Source organism: Phyllostomus hastatus, unplaced genomic scaffold (genome assembly GCF_019186645.2).
Source record: "Phyllostomus hastatus isolate PE091 unplaced genomic scaffold, TTU_PhHast_1.1 phas_contig_65, whole genome shotgun sequence".
Classification (NCBI taxonomy): Eukaryota; Metazoa; Chordata; class Mammalia; order Chiroptera; family Phyllostomidae; genus Phyllostomus; species Phyllostomus hastatus.
In genome coordinates this window covers 13,812,442-13,837,739 of record NW_025333932.1, presented here as the reverse complement: position 1 = coordinate 13,837,739, position 25,298 = coordinate 13,812,442, and the positions used below count along the sequence as shown (strand labels likewise).

General features: G+C 39.3%; 1 protein-coding gene and 1 pseudogene across 1 annotated transcript in view; both read right to left on the bottom strand.

Moving 5' to 3' along the window:
• ATP6V0D2 (ATPase H+ transporting V0 subunit d2) overlaps positions 1-16,197 on the bottom strand; it is a 44,954-nt gene extending 28,757 nt beyond the window's left edge. The window contains exons 1-3 of the mRNA XM_045849432.1: positions 16,151-16,197; positions 16,059-16,092; positions 12,462-12,632 (exon numbers count right to left, since the gene is read on the bottom strand). Of these exons, the coding sequence (XP_045705388.1) occupies positions 12,462-12,632; positions 16,059-16,092; positions 16,151-16,197 (252 nt within the window). The remainder of the gene's footprint in view (positions 1-12,461; positions 12,633-16,058; positions 16,093-16,150) is intronic.
• A 6,671-nt stretch (positions 16,198-22,868) lies between these two features.
• LOC123825791 lies at positions 22,869-24,941 on the bottom strand (annotated as a pseudogene).
• Positions 24,942-25,298: the final 357 nt, after the last annotated feature.

The window sequence follows — 25,298 nt, the reverse complement described above, 5'->3', positions numbered from 1 at the left end:
TCCCAAAGCAAGGGACATAAAGGAAAGAACAAACAAATGGGACCCCATCAAAATAAAAAGCTTCTGCACAGCTAAAGAAAACAGCATTAAAATGAAACAGGAACCAACTGTATGGGAAAACGTATTTGCCAATGATACCTCAGACAAGAGTCTGATTTCCAGTATATATAAAGGACTCACATGAATCAACTCTAAGAAGATAAGCAACCCAATTAAAAAATGGGCCAAGGATCTGAACAGACACTTCTCCAAGGAGAACATAGAGGGTCCAGAGACACAGGAAAAGATGCTTATTATTGCTGGCCATAAGAGAGATGCAAATTAAAACCACATTGAGATACCACTTCACACCAGTCAGAATAGCCATCATAAACAAAGCAACAAACAACAAATGTTGGAGAGGTTGTGGAGAAAAAGGAACCCTAATGCACTGTTGGTGGGATTGCAGATGCGTGTAACCACTCTGCAAAACAGTATGGAATTTCTTCAGAAAACTAAAAATACATCTGCCTTTTGACCCAGGAATGCTACTGCTAGATTATACCCTAAGAGCCCTGAAACACCAATTCAAAAGAACCTATGCACCCCACTGTGCATAGCAGCACAATTTACAATAGCCAAGTGTTGGAAGCAACCTAAGTGCCCATCAATAAATGAATGGATCAGAAAATTATGGCCATTTACACAATAGAACTCTACATAGCAGAAAGAAAGAAGGAGCTCCTACCCTTTGGGACAGCATGGATGGAACTGGAGAGCATTATGCTAAGTGAAATAAGGCAGGTGGTGAAAGACAAATACCATATGATCTCACCTTTAACAGGAACCTAATCAACAAAATGATCAAGCAAGCAAAACATAGCCAAAGACATTGAGATTGAGAACATGCTGGCAGTGACCAGAGGAGACAGGGGAAGGGATAATGGGGGAAAAAGGTGCAGGGTTACAGGAAAAATTATAAAGGACATATGGACAATAAGAAGGGAGGGTGGAAACAGGGGAGGGAGGTGGGGATAGCTGTGGTGGTGGAGAAGGTTGAGGGGAAAAGACAGAAAATTGTACTTGAAACAGCAATAAAAAACATGTTTTTCTTTTCCATTAAAAAATGATAAAGGAAACAAGATAAGATAAAATGAGGGCCATGGCTATCTAGCTGAGCAGCAGGATGGATTTTTGTCTCTGCAGACTAGGATGGCCTCAAATCTGTTTCCTGAAACAATTGACAGAGGAGGTGCAGTACTTTGAGGAATTGGTTACTGCAATCAGTCATTGCCCCCTGGTGGATGATTGATGCCTAACCAGAAAGTTGACAACAAAGGAAAAGATCTTGTAATGCACTGGGGAATTTTTGTAGAGATGACAACCTAAACACTTCCACATCCATGATCTTGATCTTAAATTAACATCTTTAACCCTTTGACACAGATTTTGCTGATGTCATGTGACATTGGCCATCAGACAGCAGTGATCTCTGACAGATTTGCCTCTGGTTTTTACCTCTAACAAATTGGGTAATAAATCACTAATACTCAAGTGCTATATAAAATATAAAGTTCTGAGTTGTCTGGGAAGATTTTTCTAGCCCTGTGTAAAGTGCTGCTAATTACAGGATCACATACTGATTCAACAAATATACAAAAGGAGATAATTCAAAGAGTTTACAACAGTGGAGATTGCTTTCTCATACATGTTTCTTTCTTCTTCTCTTGGCTGTCAGAAGAAATAAGATTTTTTAAATTAAGAAATGTCCATTGATAACAACATTAGCATTATACTATTACTACCCAAACTACTTGTCTACTTTAGATTTTCTGTTAACATTCTACCCAGGGTTCTGTAACCACCTGTATTATGTACAGGTTTAAAATATAAGTAATAGCTAATGACTAGAAATATTTGGAATCTTAAGTAATTTTTTTAGAAACTGGGTATTTTAACTATGCTTGCTTAATTAACACTAAGGCTCCTTCCATGTTTCAGATTCTAAAATTAGGAAACAATAAACCATAGAATCATAACCTAAGAGGAACCATTGACAGAATGAGGCAGAGTCATTCTAAAGACAGCATTTCTCTATATATTTGGAGCAAATTTCCATCTTGTGAAACCTGACCTTCAACCCAAAACATATAAAATCTGGCAACTTCCTGACTCAGTTAAAATAAGACTGTCCTTTGTCATTATCATGGTCAGATTTTCTTAATTCATCTAAAATCTGAGCAAACTAATTTTACAAAGCTTGCTGTTAAGAATTATTTCAAATCATGACACCTCTTCTGATTAGATCTGTGGCCCTGGCAAGTTATTGCTTTTAGGATTTAGTTTCTTCATCCTTAAAATGGTGATAAGACCCCTTAGGAGGGTTAAATGAGACACTGTGTGTAGAGCACAGGGCAGGGCCCAGGCATACTGTAATATTCTGCAAATACTGTTGAGTACTTTGACTGTCATTTCTACTCCCCTACAACTAGGGCCACCTGGTCTTGCAGTTCAAGGATCTTCAAGGTCCCTGACATTGACATCTAATGAGCCATGACAGACATATATGCAGGATGCATCACAGACAACACCGATGATTATAGAAGGAGTTGGATCTGACTCAGTTCTAAACCCAAGCATTGTCCACTTTACCCAACCATAATGGGAAGGAAGAGTCCTGTGAGCAAACCTGGCCTTTTCTTTTGTCTCTTTACATTGTGGGTTTCTGCTTAAGATTTTTATATTTAAGGAAGGGCCTTGCAGAAAACAATACACACACATTCATGACAATGCTCTGAGGTGATAAAGCTCAATTTCCTTAGCCTACTGTTGGAGACTGTCCATTATCTGGCTTTAATTTACTTTTCTACCTTCCCTTTCCCATGTCTCCTCCTCCCTTTTTGCACCCCTACTCCAGGAAGACTGACTTGTTGCTCACTTATAAGGCTTCAGCCCAAACACTCAGCCTTCTCTGGTCCCCAAACTCTGCCCACCTCTAGGCCTGACAGCAAAGTCGTCCTACTGGGAAGGCTTTCCACAATTGTCTCAAAGAAACTGAGTAAAATCCAAGTCCATATTTAGTTTTTCTTCTTGAATAATTGTATATTTGTAGATTCTTAACAAATGGCAGCAGCTATGTCTTGCCTGTGAGTAAAGTCCTGACCCACAGCACTGATGGCACTAACAAGAACGTGGCACTGACCATGTCTCTGAAAACCTGATCCTGTTGCCTCCTCAGACTGTGGTCATGTCTTCTTGCTTATTTACAGAAATAGCAGAGGAAAACCTGGATAGCTTTGGGGGAAAAACCACTTCACCTGCATCCCTAGTCCCATTCCTTACACCAAAATACATTCTGGATGAACTGAAGTTTTAAACATAAAAAATGAAACATCAACAATAAGTGAATGGAAGAAGAGACACATGAATATATGATTTTGGAGTGACGAAAGCCTTTCTACACAAGATACAATAATCAGAAGTCAACAAATGAAAAGATTGAAGATTATAGCTAATTAAAAATTTTCAATATTTCTACAACAAAGAAGCATAAACATTAAATTATAACATACTGAGAAAATAACTTTGCAACATATATTATGAAGGGCTAACTTTCCTAATTTACAAGAAGTCCTATGTATCAAGCAAAAAATGCTGAATACTCCAACAAAAAGAAGGTAAATGATCTGCACATTCAAATGACTAATACATTGAAATGATGTTCAATTTTATAAATTAAAAGATATAAATGAAAGCAAAGACATACCATTTTTTTAACCAATTGGATGGGCAATTAAAAGATAATGTCTAATGTTCTTAATGGTGTAAGAACACAGGCTTTCTCATGTACTGTTGTGAAAGTATAACTTAGCAAAATTTACTGAAAAAGAAAAAATCCTTTGATTCATTACTTTCACTGCTAGAAATTTAGCTTGGAAATAAATTCAAACCCTACACAGTAATAAACTAATTGCAAAACTTTATGTAATGAAAAAAAGTGAAAAGAGGTTAGTTATTTGTTAATAGATGATGGGTCAATTGAGTCACAATACAGACCAAATGCAGAATTCTATGCAGTTATTAAAAAAGAATAGTGTTGACAAAGAAAGTTGTTAGAAATATTATGTTAGAAAAAAGTTGAGAAGGTATATGATTGCATTTGTATAAATTTGAAATGTGGGGGAGGGGAGGGTTGAGTATGTATCAATATAAATACACAAGTGTAAATATTTTTCTGGAAAAGTACATAAGAAACTAAGAAGTGGTTACTTTTGGGGAGGGAACTGAGTGGGAAAGCAGGGAACATGTGGAGTAGAGGTATATTTTCATTTTATGCCCTTTTAAACCAGTCTAAGACCTGGGCTTGGTACTCACAACTTTGTATAATGCATTTATTTTATTTTTATTTACTTATTTATTTACTTTCTTTTTTTAATTTTAATCATTGTTCAAGTACAGTTTTCTCCCTTTTACTCCCAATCCAGCCCACCCACCCAACTCTCCCCACTTCCTTTCCATTACCACCCTCCCCCTAGTTTTTGTTCATGTGTCCTTTAAATTTGTTCCTGTAAACCCTTCCCTTTCTCCCCTGAAATTCCCTCTTCTCTCCCCTCTAGTCACTGTCAGTCTGTCCCCTATTTCAGTGTCTTTGGTTATATTTTGCTTGTTTCTTTGTTTTGTTGATTAGGTTCTTATTAAGGGTGAGATCATATGGTATTTGTCTTTCACTGCCTGGCTTATTTCACTTAGCATAATGCTTTCCAGCTCCATCTAAACTGTTGCAAAGGGTATGAGCTCCTTCTTTCTTTCTGCTGCATAGAACTTGATTGTGTAAATGTACCATAGTTTTTCGATCCATTCATTTAATGAAGTGCATCTAGGTTGCTTCCAGCACCTAGCTATTGTAAATTGTGCTGCTATGAACATCAGGGTGCAAAGGTCCTTTTGGATTGGTGTTTTAGTGTTCTTAGGATATAGTCCCAGTAGTGGAATTTCTGGGTCAAAAGGCAGATCCATTTTTAGTTTCCTGAGGAAGTTCCATACTGCTTTCCATAGTGGTTGTACCAGTCTGCAGTCCCACCAACAGTGCACTAGGGTCCCCTTTTTTCCACAAACTCTTCAACATTTGTTGTTTGTTGCTTTATTTATGATGGCCATTCTGACCGGTGTGAAGTGGTATCTCATTGTGGTTTTAATTCGCATCTGTTTGATAGCTAGTGATATTGAACATCGTTTCATGTGTCTCTGGATCCTCTGTATGTCCTCCTTGGAGAAGTGTCTGTTCAAGTCCTTTGCCCATTTTTTAATTGGGTTGCTTGTCTTCTTAGAGTGTAGTTGTGTAAGTTCTTTATATATTTTGGATATTAAACCCTTGTCTGAGGTATCATTGGCAAATATGTTTTCCCATACAGTTGGTTCTCTTTTTATTTTGATACTGTTTTCTTTATCTGTGCAGAAGCTTTTTATTTTGATGAGGTCCCATTTGTTTATTCTTTCCTTTATGTCCCTTGCTCTAGGGGACATGTCAGTAAAAATGTTTCTGCATGAAATATCTGAGATTTTCCTACCTACATTCTCCCCTAGGACTTTAATGGTGTCACGATTTATATTTACATCTTTTATCTACCTTAAATTTATTTTTGTATAAGGTGTAAGTCGGTGCTCGAGTTTCATTTTTTTTTTTTTTTTGCATGTAGCTGTCCAGTTCTCCCAACACCATTTGTTGAAGAGGCTATTTTTACTCCATTTTATGTTGCTGCCCCCTTTGTCAAATATTAATTGACCATAGAGACTTGGGTTTATTTCTGGGCTCTGTGTTCCATTCTATTGGTCCATGTGCCTGTTTTTATGCCAGTACCAGGCTGTACTGCTTACAGTGGCCTTGTAGTATAGTTTAGTGTCAGGTATTGTGATCCCTCCTACTTTACTCTTCTTTCTCAAAATTGCACCAGCTATTCGGGGGCATTTATGGTTCCATATAAATTCTGAAGTGTTTGTTCTGTGTCTGTGAAATAAGCCATTGGTACTTTAGTAGGTATTGCATTGAATGTGTAAATTGCTTTGGGTAATATGGACATTTTGATGATATTAATTTTTCCAATCCATGAACACAGTATATGTTTCCATTTGTTTGCATCTTCCTTGATTTCTTTCCTCGGTGTTATGTAGTTTTCTGAATACAGGTCTTTTGCCTCTTTGGTTAGATTTATTCCTAGGTATTTTATTGTTCTGTTTGCTATTTCAAATGGGATTTTTTTTCTTGATTTCTGCTTCTGCTGTTTCATTGTTAGTGTACAGAAATGCCTTTGATTTATGGATACTGACTTTGTATCCCACTATTTTGCTGAATTCAATTATTAGGTTGAGCAGTTTTTTGGTGGAGTCTATAGGATTTTCTATGCACACTATCATGTCATCTGCAAACAATGACAGTTTTGTTTCCTCCTTTCCAATTTGGATGCCTTTTATTTCTTCTTCTCGTGTGATTTCTGTGGCAAAAATTTCCAGTACTATATTGAATAGAAGTGGTGAAAATGGACAGCCTTGTCTTGTTCCTGATCTTAGTGGAAAAGATTTTAATTTTTGCCCATTGAGTATGATGTTGGCTGTAGGTCTCTCATATATGGCCTTTATTGTATTGAGGAATGGTCCCTCTGTTACCACTTTGCAGAGTGTTTTTATCATAAATCAGTGCTGTACTTTATCAAATGCTTTTTCTGCATCTATTGATATGATCATGTGGTTTTGTTTATGTGATGTATTACATTTACTGATTTGCGAATATTGTACCATCCTTGCATCCCAGGGATAATCCCACTTGGTCATGGTGTATGATCTTTTTAAGTATTTTTGGATACGGTTTGCCAGTATTTTGTTGAGGATTTTAGCGTCAATGTTCATCGGTGATATTGGCCTGAAGTTTTCTTTCTTTGTTATGTCTTTATCTGCTTTTGGAATTAAGATGATGTTGGCTTCATAAAAAGAGTTTGGGAGTCTTCCATCTTCTTGGATTTTTTGGAGTAGTCTGTGAAGGATAGGGGTTAGCTCTTCCTTAAATGCTTTGTAGAATTCTCCTGTGAAACCATCTGGTCCAGGGCTTTTGTGTGTTGGGAGTTTTTTGATTACTGCTTCAATTTCTTTTGCTGTTATTCATTTGTTCAGGTTTTCTGCTTCTTTTCCATTGAGTTTTGGAAGATTATATTTTTCTAGTAATTTGTCCCTTTCACCTAGGTTTCAAATTTCTTGGCATACAGTTCTTCATAGTAATTTCTACAGTCCTTTGTATTTCTTTGGTATCTGTTGTATTTTCTCCTCTTTCATTTCAGCTTGTGTTTATTTGGGTCCTCTCTCTTTTTTCTTGATGAGTATGCTTAAAGGCTTGTCGATTTTGTTTTTCTTTTCAAAGAACCAGCTCTTGGAGTGATTGATCCATAGAATTGTGCTTTTAGTCTCTATGTCATTTAATTCTGCTCTGATCTTGGTTATTTCCTTCCTCCTACTTGCTCTAGGCTGTCTTTATTGTTGTTCCTTGATTTCTTGTAGACATAGGGTTAGGTTGTTTGTTTGAAATGTTTCTATCTTTTTGTAGGTGGGCCTGTATCACTATGATCTTTCCTCTGAGGACTGCCTTGGCTGTGTCCCATAAATTTTGGGTTGTTGTGAGTTCGTTTTCATTTGTTTGAGAAACTTTTTGATTTCTTCCCTAATGTCATTCTTGACCCATTCATTGTGTAATAGAATGCTATTTAATCTCCATGATTCTGAGTGTTTTGGGTTTTTTTCCTTGGGGTTGGTTTCTAGCTTCAGTCCCTTGTGATCCAAGAAAATGCTTGGTATGATTTCAATTTTCTTGAAATTGTTGAGGCTTGTTTTGTATCCTATCATGTGGTCTATCTTTGAAAATATTCCATGTGTATTTGAAAAGAATGTGTTCTTAACTTGTTTGGGATGGAGGGCCCTGTATATATCAATTAAGTCCATTTCATATAGGGTATTGTTCAATGCCACAATATCTTTGTTGATATTTTGTTTGGAAGATCTGTTCATTTTGATAGTGGGGTGTTAAAATCCCACACTAGAATTGTGTTGCTGTCAATATCTTTCTTAAAGTCCTCTAAGATTTTCTTTATGAACTTGGGTGCTCCTATGTTGGGTGCATACATATTTACAATGTTTATGTCTTCTTGATGGATTCTTCCCTTGTGTATTATGAAGTGACCTTCTGGGTCTCTGTTTCTGGCCCTTTTTTGGAAGTCTATTTTGTCTGATATGAGTATTGCTACCCCGGCTTTTTTTCCTGTCCATTTGCTTGGAAAATTTGTTTCCAGCCTTTCACTTTCAGCCTGTGCAGGTCTTTTATCCTGAGGTGGGTCTCTTGTAGGCAGCATATGTGTGGGTCATGTTTTCTTATCCATTCAGCTATTCTATGTCTTTTGATTGAAGCATTTAATCCATTTATGTTTAAGGTTGTTATTGATAGGTACTTTTCATTGCCTTTTATGTACGTGTGTTTCTCTCTCTCTTTCTCTCTTCCTTCCTTTCCTTAAAGCAGTCCCTTTAGAATCTCTTGCAGAGCTGGTTTGGTAGAGTTGTATTCTTTTTGACTTCTTTTGTCAGGGAAGCTTCTTATTTGGCCTTGTATCTTGATTGAGAGTCTTGATGGGTAAAGTAGCCTTGGTTGCAGACCTCTGGTTCTCATTACTTGGAATATTTCTTGCCATTCTCTTCTGGCCTGGAGTGTTTCCATTGAGAAGTCAGCTGTTAGCCTTATTGGGGCTCCCTTGTATGTTACTTCCAATTTTTCCCTTCCTACCTTTAATATTCTCTCTTTTTCTTGAAACTTTGCCATTTTAATTATGATGTGTCTTGAGGTGGGCCTCTTTGGGTTCCTCTTTATTGGGACTCTCGGGGTTTCCTAGATTTGTGTGACTTTTTCTCTCATCAAATTAGGGATGTTTTCCATCATTACTTTTTCAAATAGGTTTTTTATCCCTTGCTCTTCTTCTTCTCCTTCTGGTATCCCTGTTATACGGATATTATTATGTTTCATATTGTCTTGCATTTCTCTTAGTCCCTCTTCATTCTTTGTGAGCCTCTTTTCCTTTTCTTGCTCTTTCTTGGTGTTCTTTTTACTCTGTCCTCCAATTTGCTAATCTGGTCTTCTGTTTCATCAATACTGCTTTTCGTTTCTTTTACTGTGTTCTTCATTTCAGAAATTGTATTCTTCATTTCCTCTTGGCCCTTGTTGATGGTTTCTATTTCCTTTTTCATGTTTATATAGTTTGCAGTGAGATCTTGTAGCTTTCCTGTAGCTTGTGGTAGCTCACTGTGAGTTCATTGAGCTTCCTGATAATCATTGTTTTGAACTCAATATCTGATAGTTGAGTTGCCTGTATTTCATTTAGCATTTTTTCTGAGGCTTCCTCCTTTACATTCATTTGGGGATTGTTTCTTTGTCTTCTCATTGTTCATGAGAGTCTTCTTGTTAGCCTCCGTTTCTTAAATTTATCTGTTCTTGTTCCCTGTGATGGTGTGAACTTCTGTAGTAGAATACCTGTGAGATTCAGTGGTGTAGTGTCCTTCATGTATCCTGGTGTTCACAGCTTCCCCCTACTCCAGACAGGTAGGAGGGGTGGAGATGGGCAGCTGGGCGGAAAGGACTCACAGTGCGGTGGCTGGCGGACCCGGCAAGGCAGTGGCTGGAGGGCCAGGGGGTCCCATATTCACGTGCAGATAAACCAGGAGCAATGCATTTAAATTGTATGCATGTAACACATAGCTCAGCTACTGAAGACCTTTGTTCTCAGCTTGAGAACTAGAGGGGCACAAAATTTCAAGCACTTGGAATAATTTATGAACTGGATTAATACAAGTACCACTTACTAGTGTGTGCAAGTTTAATATTTTTTAGAATAAAGGCCTTCACATTGAAAGACTGTAACCAGTGGTGATAAAGAAGGATAAACATGGAACATATGTAACTATGACAGGAGCTCCTTATCCTGTCCCAAGGGGAAGTAGGAAAGGGCAGATATGGCCTGAAGAACAATTTTTGGAATTTCAGCCCCACACTGACAAATGAGTCAAAAATGTCAGTCCTAACAGCCCAAACACTTTAACTATCAACACCAGTTGTTTTAAAAATGACAACTTGCCCTAACTGGTGTGACTCATTTGGTTTGGCATCATCCCACAAAGTGAAAAGTCACTTGTTCGATCACTGGTGAGGGCATGTGCCTGGGTTGTGTGTTTGGTCCCTGGTCAAAGTGCATATGAGAATTAACTGATTGATGTTTCTCTCTCACATCAATGTTTCTCTTTCCCTCTTTTCCCTCCCTCCTCCTCTCTCTGAAAATACATAAATCAAACCTTTAAAATTTTTTTTATTATTGTTCAATTGAAGTTGTCCCCATTTTCCCTGATTACTTTCCCCTGCCCTACCCACCCCCTACTTCCATTTTCAATCCACCCCCCCCGCCCTGTTGTCTTTGTCCATGAGTTCTTTACATACATGTTCCTTGCTGACCCTTCCCTTTCTTTGCCTTGTTATCCCACTCTCACCTCCCTTCTGGTCAGTGTCAGTTTGTTCTTTATTTCTATGTTGCTAGTTCTATGTTGCTTGCTTGTCTGTTTTGTTGATTAGGTTCCACTTATAGGTGAGACCACATGGTATTTGTCTTTCACTGCCTGGCTTATTTCACTTAGCATAGTGCTCTCCAGTTCCATCCATGCTGCCTTGGAGGGTAGGAGTTTCTTTTTTCTTTCTGCTACATAGTATTCCATTTCATAAGTGCACAACAGTTTTTTGATCCACTCATTTACTGATGGGCACTTAGGCTGTTTCCAGCACTTTACTATCGTAAATAATGCTGCTATGAACATTAGGGTGCATAGGTTCTTTTGAATTGGTGTTTCAGAATTCTTAAGGTATAATCCCAGCAGTGGAATTGCCAGGTCAAAAGGCAGTTCCATTTTTAGTTTTTTGAGAAAATTCCATACTGTTTTACACAGTGGCTGCACCAGTCTGCATTCCCACCAATAGTGCACTAGGGTTCCATTTTCTCTACAACCTGGCCAGCACTTATTTTTTGTTGATTTTTTAATGATGACCATTCTGACTGGTGTGAAGTGTAATCTCATTATTGTTTTAATTTGTGTCTTTTTGATGGCAAGTGATGCTGAACATTTTTTCATATATCTATGGGCTCTCTGTATGTCCTCCCTGGAGAAGTGTCCATTCAGGTCCTTTACCCATTTTTAAATTGGATTGTTTTCCTTCCTGGTGTGGACTCATGTGAGTTCTTTATATATTTTAGAGATCAAACCCTTGTCTGAGATGTCATTGGCAAATACGTTATATGGTTGGTTCACTTTTCATTTTGATGATGTTTTCTTTAGGCATGGAGAGGCTTTTTAATATGATGTAATCTCATTTGCTTATTCTTTCCCTTATATTCCTTGCTGTATGGTGCAGGTGGCAAACACAAGGCCTGTGGGCCAAATCTGGCCCTCCACTTTGTTTTATCTGGCCTGGCACCTTGTTTCTACCTGATGGCAGTGCCAAGCTCTTGCTTAACTGTTAAGGAGTAGTTACATTTACACAGTCCTAAAATTACATTCACCCCTTTGAAGGCAACCAAGAGTCTGATGTGGCCCCTGGTGAAAATTAGTTCAACACCCCTGCTCTAGGGGACATATCAGTGAAAATATTGGTGCATGGAATGTCTAAGATTTTCCTGCTATGCTCTCCTCTAGCACTTTTATGGTGTCACAACTTATGTTTAAGTCTTTTATCCATCTTGAGTTTATTTTTGTGTCTAGTGTAAGTTGGTGGTCGAGTTTCATTGTTTGGCATGTAGCTGCCCAGATCTCCAAACACCATTTGTTAAAGAGGCTATTTTTACTCCATTTTATGCTTTTGCCCCCTTTGTCAAATATTAATTGACCGTAGAATCTTGGGTTTATTTCTGGGTTCTCTATCTGTTCCATTGATGTATGTATCTGTTCTTATGCCAGTACCAGACCATTCTGATTATAGTGGCCTTGAAATATAGTTTTATATCAGGTATTGAACTATCCCTCCTACTTGTTCTTCTTAAAATTTCTGAGTCTATTCGGGATCATTTATGGTTCCATATAAATTTTTGAAATGTTTGTTCTTTATCTGTGAATATGTCATTGGTAATAGAATTGCATTAAACGTATAAATTAAAATCTTTTTTTAAGAAAAAGAACTTTGAATTAATAGAAAGAACAGCACTTTAACCAGAGGCCACCACCACCACCTACATTATCTTGTCAATAAATAAGCAAAATGTGTTTTCTAACAGTGGAAACACAGCTCCTGAGTTTATCAGTTGCTGGGGTTTAAATATATTTAAACCTACAAACAATAGAAAAGATCTTAAGTCAAAAAACCCACCTAAGATCCCACCTATACTTGTTGATAGGATCTCACATCAGGACTTCCTAGCACCACTTACATTATGTAGGTGATGGGGCTCCAGGGAATGATTCTGGAAATGCTCAAATTCTCTGTATAACTTTTTCTTCATCTCAGCGTCAATTTTGGAAACAGTGAGAGGGTTCATTTGATTGGCCAGGAAGTTGCCATAATCAGTGGTCTGGAGATGAACTTTCAGATCTGAAATTGAGTGAAATCCAAAGCAGGTTAAATTTTGAACATGCATGAATAGACTGCAACATTAATGAAATTTATATTAACTTTATGATAAAGGCATATTTAATTATGTAAAATTTATTAGACCTTAACGTGAGATCTATATATCATTTAGATGAGTGCTTTATTTCTCCTAAGCAAGAAGTAATTCAATATTAATTCAGTACAATATACACATTTGCATTACCTAAAAAACCTAGACTGATTTAGCACAGTTAGAAAGAACATTAAGAACAACCTGGTGCAGAGATGGCCAGTAGGTTTTACTGGAGCCAGTTTTAGTTGTTGGAAATAGCTACTCAGCTTTCAATAGCTTTCAATAGCTAAACTGTTGAAAAGGAAACTAAGGCTCAGCTCAATGGAAAAGAGGCATTTATCAGTAATGTGTGCCAGCAGTACAAGAGATGGCATGAGTAGCTGTCAGTCCCTCTTTATTATAGATGAAGAAACTGAGTCTCAGGGGCCAAAGGGTGGAGTTAGTAGCAGAGCTTGAACTAGGAGATGGGTTTCCTTGCTCTTAAAATCTAACATCATTTCCACAGGACCATGCTAACATCCTTTAAACGACAACATTTTTGGCTACCAGATAACTGAATTAAATTACAACTTCATTTACTGTGGCTTTACTCCTGAGCAAATCATGTGTTTTCCAGCACTCATACTTTTGTTAATACTGACCCCACCCTACTCTCCAGGAGTCCCTTCACCTTTATCCAGAGTTGCCCACTCTAACGAATCAACATTAGAACAATAGTTACCAGTAACTAAGTGCTTATTATGTACCAGGCTTTGTAGTAGCAAGTATTATCTCATTTAATGCTCATGGCAATTCTATGAGGTGGGAATGGTGTTTATCACCTTTTACAGATAAGAGATCTAATGCTCAGAGAGGTTATTAACTTGCTCAACATCACAATGGTAAACAAATTCAAAGCCAGGTTTATCTCATTCTGAAGTCACTTAAAATCTGCATTTTCTTGCCAATCAATTAAATTATGTTATTAATTGCTCTGTATGTGGAAGGTTGAATTCTGTCAGCAGAATTATTTTCTCTCACACATTTGAATTTCAAAGTTCTCTGATGATACTTCTAGCATAGCACCTGTCACAAGGTGTTATATAGTCTTAAGTATGTTAACTCCAAATAAGCTGTTACACTAGCTTAGTTGTCTCCTTTTCTGTGGCTCCTCATGAAGCACCCAAATTTGAAGTGTTGTTAAGTATATGAATATCAAAAATGTCTTTGGCACCATCTATCACACAACCAAAAACCAATACAGCATCTTGGAACTAATTGGATTCTTCATTCAAATGTTGATTAAGCATCTGGTATATGCTGTTACCATAGGAGACCCAAAGATGGACCACATGTATTCCTTATCCCTATGAAAATGCAATCTGATTGGGAAGGAAGCACCACAAACAGATAGTTCAACCACCAGTTAAGTTCAGTGATTGAGATCAGGACCTTGACTGATGGGAATGCAGACAGTGAGAGCCAGGTCCACAGAGATAGGAGCAACAGAGCTGAGGAAAGTTTCTTGGGGGATGCTAAATCAAAGATGAGCCTTAGGTACTGGGTAGGATCCAGAGGACAGCATCCCATGAATGGGATACCTGCAGGTATGGCAGGTGCCACAGCTCACAGCAGTTCCATGTTGTTGAAGCTTCAAGGGAGAAAGGGAGGTAAGAAATGAATGCAGAGAAGTAAGGAGGGGCATCCCAAGGAGGTCTAGGTAGGATGTCCTTTATCCTGGAGACAACAGGGAGCTGCTGTGGGGTGTGGTCTATGTGTGTGTTGGGGGGAGGACAGTAGTTGCAAGGAGGCATCTGTGATTCTTAAACATTTGAGATTCAGTGGTAGGTCTTCCTCCTCAGGATATGGAATAGATTATACATCAGAAAAGCTGTTTGTCTGCAACATATACTTGCTCAACTACCTATTTAATTAACTGATTAAAAAATTACACTTTTTTGTCAGGTAGGTCTTTTGGCAGTTTAGATTTTTACATTATTTGACAGTTGTGTTCTCCATGTTGCCAAAAGAAGAGATACAAATGGCATTTTTTCAAAACCATGATATGTGGCTCATATAATACATGTTTCTTTTAAGCAGAAAACTTCCAAACCATTCAAATGGCTGGTATATCCTGTAATTAGATGTGTAGTTGTTCTGAACTCATAGGAACACTGGACTGCTGTATGTGATGGGCAGGCAAATTTAATGGAAGAGACCTTCTGGTCCAGCACCAAAAGACCCAAGGGACACTTGCATTCATAGCCCAAGAAAATCTTAGAATTGGAAATGTTTGCTCTCAGACAACAATGGACTGCCAATAATAACAGCAATGCTTATATGTATAGATTTATAATTTTCAAAATGGCTTCAGTCATTTTTTTACCTGCATTTTCTCAAATGCTTATCAAAAGAAGTATCTCTGTGGTCAAATGCATTTGGAATAAACAGGCTCTTAAGTGCAGGAATTGAAAGCTTATGTGGTATTCATTTGAGTGATATTTGGCACAGAACCTCCCCAGCCAGCCACTAGAAAACAATGGAGTCACCCACACAGCACACTTCAGAAAATTATGGTGCTTTTTCATCCAGAAGTTTTGTGGCAAGTGGCATTTTTTCCCTTCTTTATTCTATGAGAAAATGAAATGTTTTCCAAACTATGGGATCACTACCAAATAAATCAGTTTATTTGGTCCAACACAGCAATAGAAGGGGAAAAAAGCCTTGATTGGGCTCTTACAACAAATATCAGAGCATATCACACAGAAGAGTGTGTGTATGTACAGGTGTGCACCCAGGGTTGTAGTGACAAATAGGTCTCTGGTGGGCTTGGTCACTGGGTTCAGGGAATTATCAGGATCACTTGGCTAGTGAGACAGGACAAGGATTTCTAGTGATTTGTTGGGCAGATCATTTTTATAAAATGATGAGAGTTGGTATTTGTTTTCTGGCAGCTTTCTGTGTAGGGTTTTCTATAAAAGGGAACATGTATGCCTCCTACTTTACAGGTTGGTTAGGCAAGGAAGTCCCTCCAGAGGTACCTGTGAAAGGTGCTATCCTTATTCAGGCCCTGCCTTTACCCATACTCTGCAGTTTCCTCATCTACAAAATGGATACAGAATCTGTGCTTTTGGGTTGTTGTGGGGATTAAGAGAAATGAAAGTGAGGAGCCAGCAGGTAGGAGCCACCACTTAATATTAATTTCTTTTTCTTCTAACTTGTACCCATCTACATCCAAAATAATTTGATTCAGTTGGTTAAGGACTCTGCTTCTTACTGTCTAACCAGAGATATTTCAACCTAAATGTTGAAATTGACCATCACATTTATATCAATATTTATAAAACCAGACAGCTTACTCCATGTTTGCTAATTTACCGCCATCTTACATTGATGAACCTTCAAGTCCTTTTTGGTGCTTTATCACCCTATACTGACTGCACTTTCTGCAATGGCCTCTGAGTCTCATTCCTTACATCTCCAGTTTAGAACCACAGGCTGCCACCCAGGTCGCTGTGGCCATCTCCTAACTGACTCTTCACAGGCAGAATAGTTTTAACATACATTGTGTCTTAATCTTAACAATAACCCCTTTTTCATAGGCAAAGAAACAAAGGCCCAGAGAAATAACCTGTTCATGTTTTGCAAACATGCAAATATTGACTAAAGACCAGGAATGTGTCTTATCCTCATTCAGTATTTCAAAGATCCATAATCAGATCTTCGAGTTCCTTCAACATTTTTCCCAGCTGAAATTCCAGCCTTATCTCCAGGCATTCTAGTATTACAGCCAAACTGGCTTACTCCCCACCCAAACACTTTTCATGTCTAACCATAACCTTGAAATGGAAATTATTTTAGGAATTTAAGAGTATAGCAGAGAGAGGAAACTAGTTCTTGTAGACACACTGCTGCTTAGGGGTACTTAGGAGTTCCCAGAAATGTTATGATTTACTGTTTACAGAACATCTTCAGGAATCTCTGCTTGCCCTGGAAATAGGGAAGAAGGACAGGGAAACATCAACTAAGGTGTCTTATTTTTATTCTCTAGCATGGAAGTCCTTTTAGGTCAGGGACTATACCTTTTCTTTTCTTTTTTTTTTAATCTATACCTTCCTTGCCTATAGCTAGAAAGTGCTTACTATGTATATGGTGGTTGAATTATCTCCCACTTGAAGGCACAGTTGGAAAGAAATGAAGGTTGTGTCCATTCATGGGAATGTCATTGTTAGTGAGATATAATCTGCTCCTCTCCCTCTCTTCTAAAGAAAGATGACTGACAGGACAGAGTAAAGGGAGGGGGTCCCTAGTCCTCTCACCACACCTGAGAGCCGTGCACACTTCTACCATATATTTTAGAAAAGACCATTATTACTAAATTCTGGAGCTCTGAAGTATGCATTGTACCACCTTGTCTTTTTTTTTTGAAAAGGAAGTAATATTCACAACAGTCTTATTTATAATTTAAAAAGCCTGATGAAAACAGTAGCGTTCGCCTGACAAGACCCAGAAGAACCTTAGTCAGTGTGCCTTAGTCAGTGGAGCAACCACTCAGAAAGGGCTGCAGATTGTGATTCCAGCTCTGACGTTGTGCTAAAGGCCACACTATGGAGATAATAGAGAGATCAGTGGTCTCAAGGGTGGGGGCTGAGGAAGGTTTTCAGGGCAGTGAACCTAAAACTGCTCTAAAAAATTACATCTTGGCCCTGGCTGGTATAGCTCAGTGGACTGAGCGCAGGCTGTGAACCAAAGTTTGCAGGTTTGATTCCCAGCCAGGGAACATGCCTGGGTTGCAGGCCATAACCCTCAGGAACCCCACATTGATGTTTCTCTCTCTCTTTCTCTCTCTCTCTCTCTCCCCCTCCCTCCCTTCCTTCCCTCTCTAAAAATAAATAAATAAAAATATTTTAAAAATTACATCTTAATACAAATATGATGGTGTTAATTCTTTTACAGACTACTTTCTGCCTCTACCATTATTATTTTGGTTCAAGTTTGTATTAAAAAAACTTAAAGGTTTCTGTGTGGTTACAGCCTCAAGTCACCATCCATTGCACAGTCCTTGAGACTAGCTTCCCTCTCTGGTCCTTGGAAGGAATGAGTCAAAATGTCCTCAAATGGACTCTGTGTTCTGTCAGTAAGGGGCAGGCCTAGGAATAGATGAGTACTTCTGACTACACCAGCACAATTTTGCACAAATATGAATACTGGGACTTTTCAAAGCTTGCATGGACAATCTTCATTTTCTATCTTCCAAATCCTCCTGAAACCTTATGTGTTTCTTGCAAATGACTCTAGAACAATTTGCTAATAACAGGCCACCTTTCTTTTAAAGACTAGAGGATTTATCTTTGCCAAGTTAGCTTTCCTTTTATAGAAAATGTCTGCTTTAGTACACAGTACCCTTGTGACACTGTTACACCTATTCTTGTTTATCCATCATTTTATGGTGTATATTGTATGCATGAGTAAACAAAATCCCAAAGTTCTTAACTTCTGTTCCTACAGGACAGCCGAGAAGGAACATTGCCAGTCACAAGTTACTTACCAACATACTGTGAAACAATCAGGCAAGGCAGACATTATTTTCTATGTCACAATGGAGCTGTCAAGTAAATGGGACCTATTCATGGGTCTTCAACTCATGCTCAAGGATAGAGATTTCAGTTTGAACAACAGACACAGATATATTCCTGTCTTCTATCCTCAAAAATAATGTTAGATTAATCATAGCCTCTGTGTCCTCATCTCGTAACCAAGGACATGTAACCCTTATTTTATTTAGACTGATTTTTTTCAGCAGTCATTATAGCCAATAGTTTCATGATTCACAGTGATATTCCTAAGAGTCCTCAAACCATAGATTGACATGGATTCAAACACAGTTGTGCAAAAATCGTTGAAAAAAATATATTTTGGGGAGGAAAGAAAGAGACATGAGAAACAAAGACAACCAAGCCACAGTGTGTGTAGAGGGTCTTCAACCAGGGTACATGGATGACTTTGGTGATCCTCCACTCCTGACGTCATATTGAAAATTCTGTGAGTGTACCTGTGTGAATTGTACTAAGACGATGCATTCTTCAAGTCTTCAAAAGTCTGAAAGCTTTCTTTCCCTCCTACTTTGAAGCTGAGGATGGTTCCTCCTTGAACTGTTTAGTGAGCAGGCTAAAACATTGTTGTGTATCCTGAAGACATTTTATGTGTTGTTTGTGTTTAAATTTGCATGTCTTAGCCCATTTAAAAGCTTGACTGAAAACTAATCAGAATTTATTCAAATGACTCCTCTCAGAAGCACTAATTCTGCCCTGCATTCATTAATTTTTTCTACCTCAACTTATGCAGATTTTCTATATGTGATTGAGACTCTGCAGTCTCCAGATTCCTATATAATATGCTGAAATGATTTAGGAGCTGGGATTATGTTGTGATTATTTGTAGCCAGCAGAGATAGTTAGCATCTGGAAGTTTTTTTTGGCTGTTTGCATTGTTAATGGAGGAGATGGTTCCTCTCAGCCTGGGCAGCTTGGCCTTAACTCTGGCTGTAACTGGTCAGAGCCATAAACAAATGACCTCAGGACCCTCAGTCCCACTTGAGAAGCCTGCAAAGTCACCTTCACATTTTTTTCCACTTTGTCTTTGCGTTCCGCTACTCTTCCTGGCAATCTTCATCCTTACTGCTTTCTTGCTTTTTCTAGAATAATCTGGAAGTTTTAAAGTACCTTCTTATTGACATACAGTACTGATTTTATGTTTCAAAATGAGTGAGTATAGCTGTTTTTAAGAATAAAAATACTGTATATCATAGATGTGACATCTTTGGTAAGATTTTGAAAATATTGTAGTTTAAAGACAATTTCCAGAGAGGGGGAAATAGGGAGGTGTCAAAAGATAGAACGTTTCAGTTTTACTAAATGAATAAGGCTTGGGGATCTACAGTACAGCATAGAGCCTAGAATTTACATACCACCCCTCCAGCAAATAATAATAAGGAAGTGGGAAGAGATATTTGGAGATGAAAGATAGGTTTAAAACACATATTGTAGTGATGGTTTCTCATATACTTATCTCTAAACTCATCAAGTTGTATACATTCAATGTGTACAGTTTTTTGTATATCAATCATACCTCAATAAAGTGGTTTCAAAAATAGATAATTTCCATTTACAGAGTGCTTCTAATTCTGACAACATTCTCCCATATATTACCTCATTTATTTCTCCAAACAACTTGACAAAGCAGGTGTCACCATTGTAATGAGAAATCTGAGGTCAGTCTGGAGCCTCAGGTCATCTACCTGCACCTGGCAGTGCTCAAAGACCTTTGTATCAGGGCTGGCTTCACCACAGACCCCACTGTGGGTTTTTAAAGCTTCAGTTAAAGACAAGCCTCAAGTAAACTTAAATAAGGTCTTCTGCCATTCCTTATGCATAGTGAGAAAAAGACAAGTTTCTGCTGCACAGTGGGCAATGCGGTAAGTGGTGCCATGCCCCACACTGCACATGGGCAACAGGTTCTAAGAGTGGCCGTGTTCAGCACAGGAAGGGTTTTTGTGGGTGGGTTCAAGGTCACCCTTCTTAACTTCTTCCAGTACTTAACTTTTTCTAATTAGAAGGCATCACAACAGAACAAACCTCCCATATTGGTCAAAAACAAAAACAAAACAACAACAACAAAAACACTGTGCCAAAGAATTAAGTGTTAAAGCCACACAAATTTAATATCTGCTACATTCTTCAAAAAATCCCAACCTGATTCAAGTGGATTTCAGTGAGAAACACCAGAAAGCATGTGACACAGCTCAGGATAGGGGCACTCCAAACAAACCCAGGAAGCTTTGGTACTGATTCAGGGACACTCCTGCTTTAACTTGCTTCTCACAGATGGAAAAAGGGTCTGCAAATTGTCATCAGATTTTCTGGGCCCTTAAGCCAGAAGGGTTCTTATGTTTGAGGTTAGGGTTGGAACTCTTTATACTTTGTTGGTTTTGAATAATTCAAAGTTATAAGGGTTTCTTAATATTTTCTTTTTCCTGAAGAGAAAAGTATTTCAGCTGTTGGTTGGCTACATGAAATCCATCCCCTCAGTGACTTGTAAAGTGCTGTTTGCCTTAATGTTTTTATACAGTATTAATTAAGTCTGAAGAACAAATGTCTTATTGTTCTTAAGTGATCCTACTTCATTCCTGATGATAAAATCTGTTCTAATGGCAAGAGTTTTTAATCTCATTAGGAAGGAATCAATCATCACTCATAATATTTAGATACAATATTTATGTAGGTATCACTAAAAAGCAAGGGCAAAAATCTTGGAATGACTATTTATTACAAAAGCTTAAGGTCATTAATTAGTATACCTCATCCCAATTTTATATTGGCTTGAAAATAAATGAATAATTGCCTGAGCAAGATGATTATTTTTCCCTATACTTTATATTTTGTTCTGTCTTTATTGTTTTCTTTTCTGCTCACCAGCACAATGCATATTTTTTTTGCAGAATTCCAACCATGACAGAAATTTATGAGATGGGAGTTCTTCTAATACCAATCTGAAGGGTAACATTTGTACTAGTTTGGGTGAACATTGAAAAAGATTATTTAAGCTTCAAAATATTTGCTGCTCAAGGTGCCAGAATTTTTTGAAAGGTCATTTTGTCTTTGAGCCACAAGAGGTCACCATAACATCATAGCAAGGATGTTTTCATTTGCTTTACCTTTCCTGTACAATTCTTCATTTGGAAAAATATAACATCTGAGTTTAAACAAGTGGCTTCCAGTTGCTTATGCCAAGACATTTTTTAGATATCCCCCTCCACCTCAGAAGCCCTGCTGTTCCCCATCCCTCAAACATCATTGGCCTCATCATTAATATAAGTAAGCACTTCTTTTCTTCCTCCTAAGTAGTGAATTACTTTTTAATTTTTTTCATCTGTTATTTCACAGCCTGGCTCCATTTAACATACTTATTCACAGACTTATCACATTGCAATATGTTTTGTGAAATGGGGTGGGGCTGGGGTGAAAAGCCCTATGAACAAATAGGTTTGAGAAATGCGTAGATAGTAGGTCTCATTTTGTACCATTAAAATGCATATTGCCATAATAAGTCTCAGAAGTCCTTTGCTTAACCTTGAAAGAGCATTTTTCAAACAATGGACTGAACAAGGGCTCCTTCTGCTTGGGCACTTCATGCCTTTAACAACCTGAAGAAGTAGTATTCTTTGGCACATTATTTGGTAAATTCTGATTTATAACATTAGTTATTTTTTAAATGTTATAAAATTTATACATCACACTCTTATATAAGTATTTGATTTATTTTTAACTTAAAAATTATATTGTTTTGAATTCAGGTATTTTTTTCCCCAGAAGTCTCAACAGGGATGATTTTAATCTGACCAAAAGTGGCACTAGGCTTTAGCTATGATGGTCAATTTTGCTTCCAAAATAGCCAAGTTATAAAGACCCCTCAGCCCTTTTAGTAGAGAAACCTCTCTCCCAATCCCCATGCTGGCCACTACTGAACTGCCTTGCTCTCATCCTCTATCTGCCCATTTCAGGAACAGGATCACTCTCCTCTTAGGAAGTTGAGGCAACATGTGAGCCAAAATGCATTCTGGATCTCTCTCCAGCTCCCATGTGACTCCCATCCTGGAAATTTGAGGGCACAGCTGGTATAATGGTTGGACTATCCCTACCTGCCCACGTGAGAAAACCTTGTCATGGAACTTGCGGAACATTGGGAAGAGAAAAAGGCCCACACCTGTGTTCTCCAAGGTCTATTTCCCCTGACTTGGGCTGCTCTGGGGCCAAGACACAGAGAGGCAGCTGCTGTTGGTCTCCAAGGTCTATTTCCCTTGAGAGGCAGCTGCTGTTGGTTGAAGCCAGTCTTTGGTAAAAGGAGAATTTTATCACAAGAAAAGCATGCATGTATGAATGCATCTTTGAAAATTCCCCACAAATCTCTCCTTTAGGACTTCTGAAAAGGATGGTTTAAGTTTGAAAATAAGTTCTATTGGCCAATCCATCTGTGTGCAGGGTGGATGGGTGTTGGGATCATTTTTCTAGCCATGGAGGTGCAAAGTGGAATGACAGAGCTGATGTGTATACCATTACTCAGCGAGGTGGAGAATGGCATGCAGAACTAGGAGGGAGCTTGTGACTTGGGGCCCCTCCTCCTGCCTAGGGGCAGCTGCTAAAAGGCTGTGCCGCTGAAGATGGTGTTTGTATCCAGGGCATTCACTTGGGACTTAGGGACCCCATCCTGTGCCTCTCCCACCATGGCGGTGTTACTGAAGGCCTTGGGGGGCCTCGATGTGGATGTCTGGCACCTCTTCCTGTTCCTGGCAGCACTTGCTGCAGCGGCAGCACATGGGGCAGCAGAGCAGACAGCAGGAGTAGCAGCAGACGCCGCCGCCACAGCAGCAGCACTGGTTCATGCAGCTGAGAATGACCAGGGAGACCATGTGGTCCCAGGGCTTCAGCGAGCAAATGCACAAGTGCAGGAAGTTCCAGGCCTGGGGCTACTAGGCAGGATGCATGGGCAGTGAGACTGCAGAAGCTTGAGCAACACCACCAGAAGGACCAAGAGAATGATGGGAACCCCCATGCTCAGCACTGGCCACCCAGCCAGCAAGAGGTCAAACACTGTCAGTGGGACCAGGCAGAAGAAGATGACCAGGTAGGAGATGGCAAGCCAGTGGTACTTAGCTGAGGTGCTGCCAAGCCCCTTGGCCAGGAGTATGGGCAGATGGGCGAACGGGATTGGGTACCACAGCAAGACACCTGTAATGTTGAATAAAAAGTGGCACAGGGAAATCTGGCACAGGGAAGTCTGAGCTCCTTGGACTACTGCCTGGATTGGCTAAGGCAGCCATAATAGTGGTGGTGGTGGTGCCGAAGTTGGCGCCCAGCGTGAGGGAATATGCCCTCTCAATGGTGATCACACCAATACCTATCAGTGGGGTCATGGTAGATGTGAACACAGAGCTGCACTGTATGAGGAAGGTCATGCCTGCCCCCATAAGGATAGCCAGGTAGCCAGTCAGCCAGGCAAAGGGAAAAGGTAAATCGGTGTTGATGGTCTTCTTGATGACAACAGGTACTTGCCCCTTGAGCACAGAGCCCAGGAGCTTGACAATCATGATCAGAGAGCCACAGAGTAGCAGAAGGGAGACCCCCAGCAAAATGACACCAACAACAACATCCCTGAGGCTGGCTCCACAAAGATGTGGTGGCATTTGGCAATATTCTCCTGGTGGGTCACATTCTTAATGGCCTAGGTGTGGAAACTGTCTGTCCAATAGAGGATGGGAGAGGTGCAGTTCTTGATGGAGGGGATGGTGACATTCATCTGAGTCACACTGGTAAAAGTTTTGCACCAAATCTTCATCAGACTCTTGTTTTGAGCTGCTTCATTGTTCATTGTAATTTGGCTGATGACCTTTTTACCCATCTGGATTATTTGCTTTGTAAGGGGATCCATGATGACTTTCAGAAATGCTGGGGCATCTTCTCTGTTTTTTAGAGGGGAGGACTCCACAATCAGATTAGTCAGGACCTCTAGGTAATGGGTGGTGGCCTGCACAGGCAGCAGCACCAGCACGGATAGCCAGTTGAAGAAGTCGTGGGTGGTGGTGGCCCCTGCAAAAGCCCTTTTGAACAGTCTGGTCTCCTGTCTGCATGAGCACCATGAAGATGTTGGTAATGGAGGTGCTGATGTTGGCTGCCATGACAATGGGGATGGTAGCTCACACCATCAGGAGTGAGGAGGCCACCATGCTGACGATTGATGGACATGGAGGTGCTAGAGCTCTGCACCATGGTGGTCACCAGCATCCCGATCACCAACCTTGCCATTGGGTTGGACATAATAGAGTTGTTGCTGAAGAACTTCACAGCTATTTTTTCTCCAACTGCTGAGCACACCCAAGGAGCACATGAACAAGTAGAGGAATCCCAGAAGCAGAATGAACTTCACAATCCCTTAGAAGACATACAGAATCTTCCTTTTGGGGTCTCTCTCTGACCACTTGATCCCCTGGGGCTTAAGCTTGGGCAGGTCCCAGGGGTGGTCCAAGTCCATGGGATCCTTTGGGGGCCCCTCAATCAGGACCACAATGAAGTGTGATGGCAGAAATTCAATCTTGGTCAGAATGATCCCAGTGTCATTTTTTTCAGTCTCCTTGTCTTTCCCAGCCCTGGTGGTCCCTTCTATGTATTTACTGGGGTTGGGCTGGGTGTTTTCTACCTCTGGCCAAGGGGCCATGGTCTGGCAAGGATGCAGTCAGGAAGAGCTCTTTTCTGAGAAAGAAGGCACCAGTCCTTACACAGGGTGAGCCAAGATATAGCCTGGATTCAGATATATTTAAAACTTAATAGCTTTACCATGATTTCTTCTCTTCCCCACATAGTTCCCATTTAAAAATTACTTTCTATCTTGATGGCAGAAATCGCAGGACCTGTTTTGCTAGAGTGGTAGTTTGTGTGGTAATTAGATGAACTAATGATGAAAAATTCACCAGCAGAAATAATAAATAACATTATTATGCTGAAAATTCTATTTCTATGAGAAAGTATGAACTAAGCAAAATGAAATACTATAAGAAGGAAAGTCATTATTTTA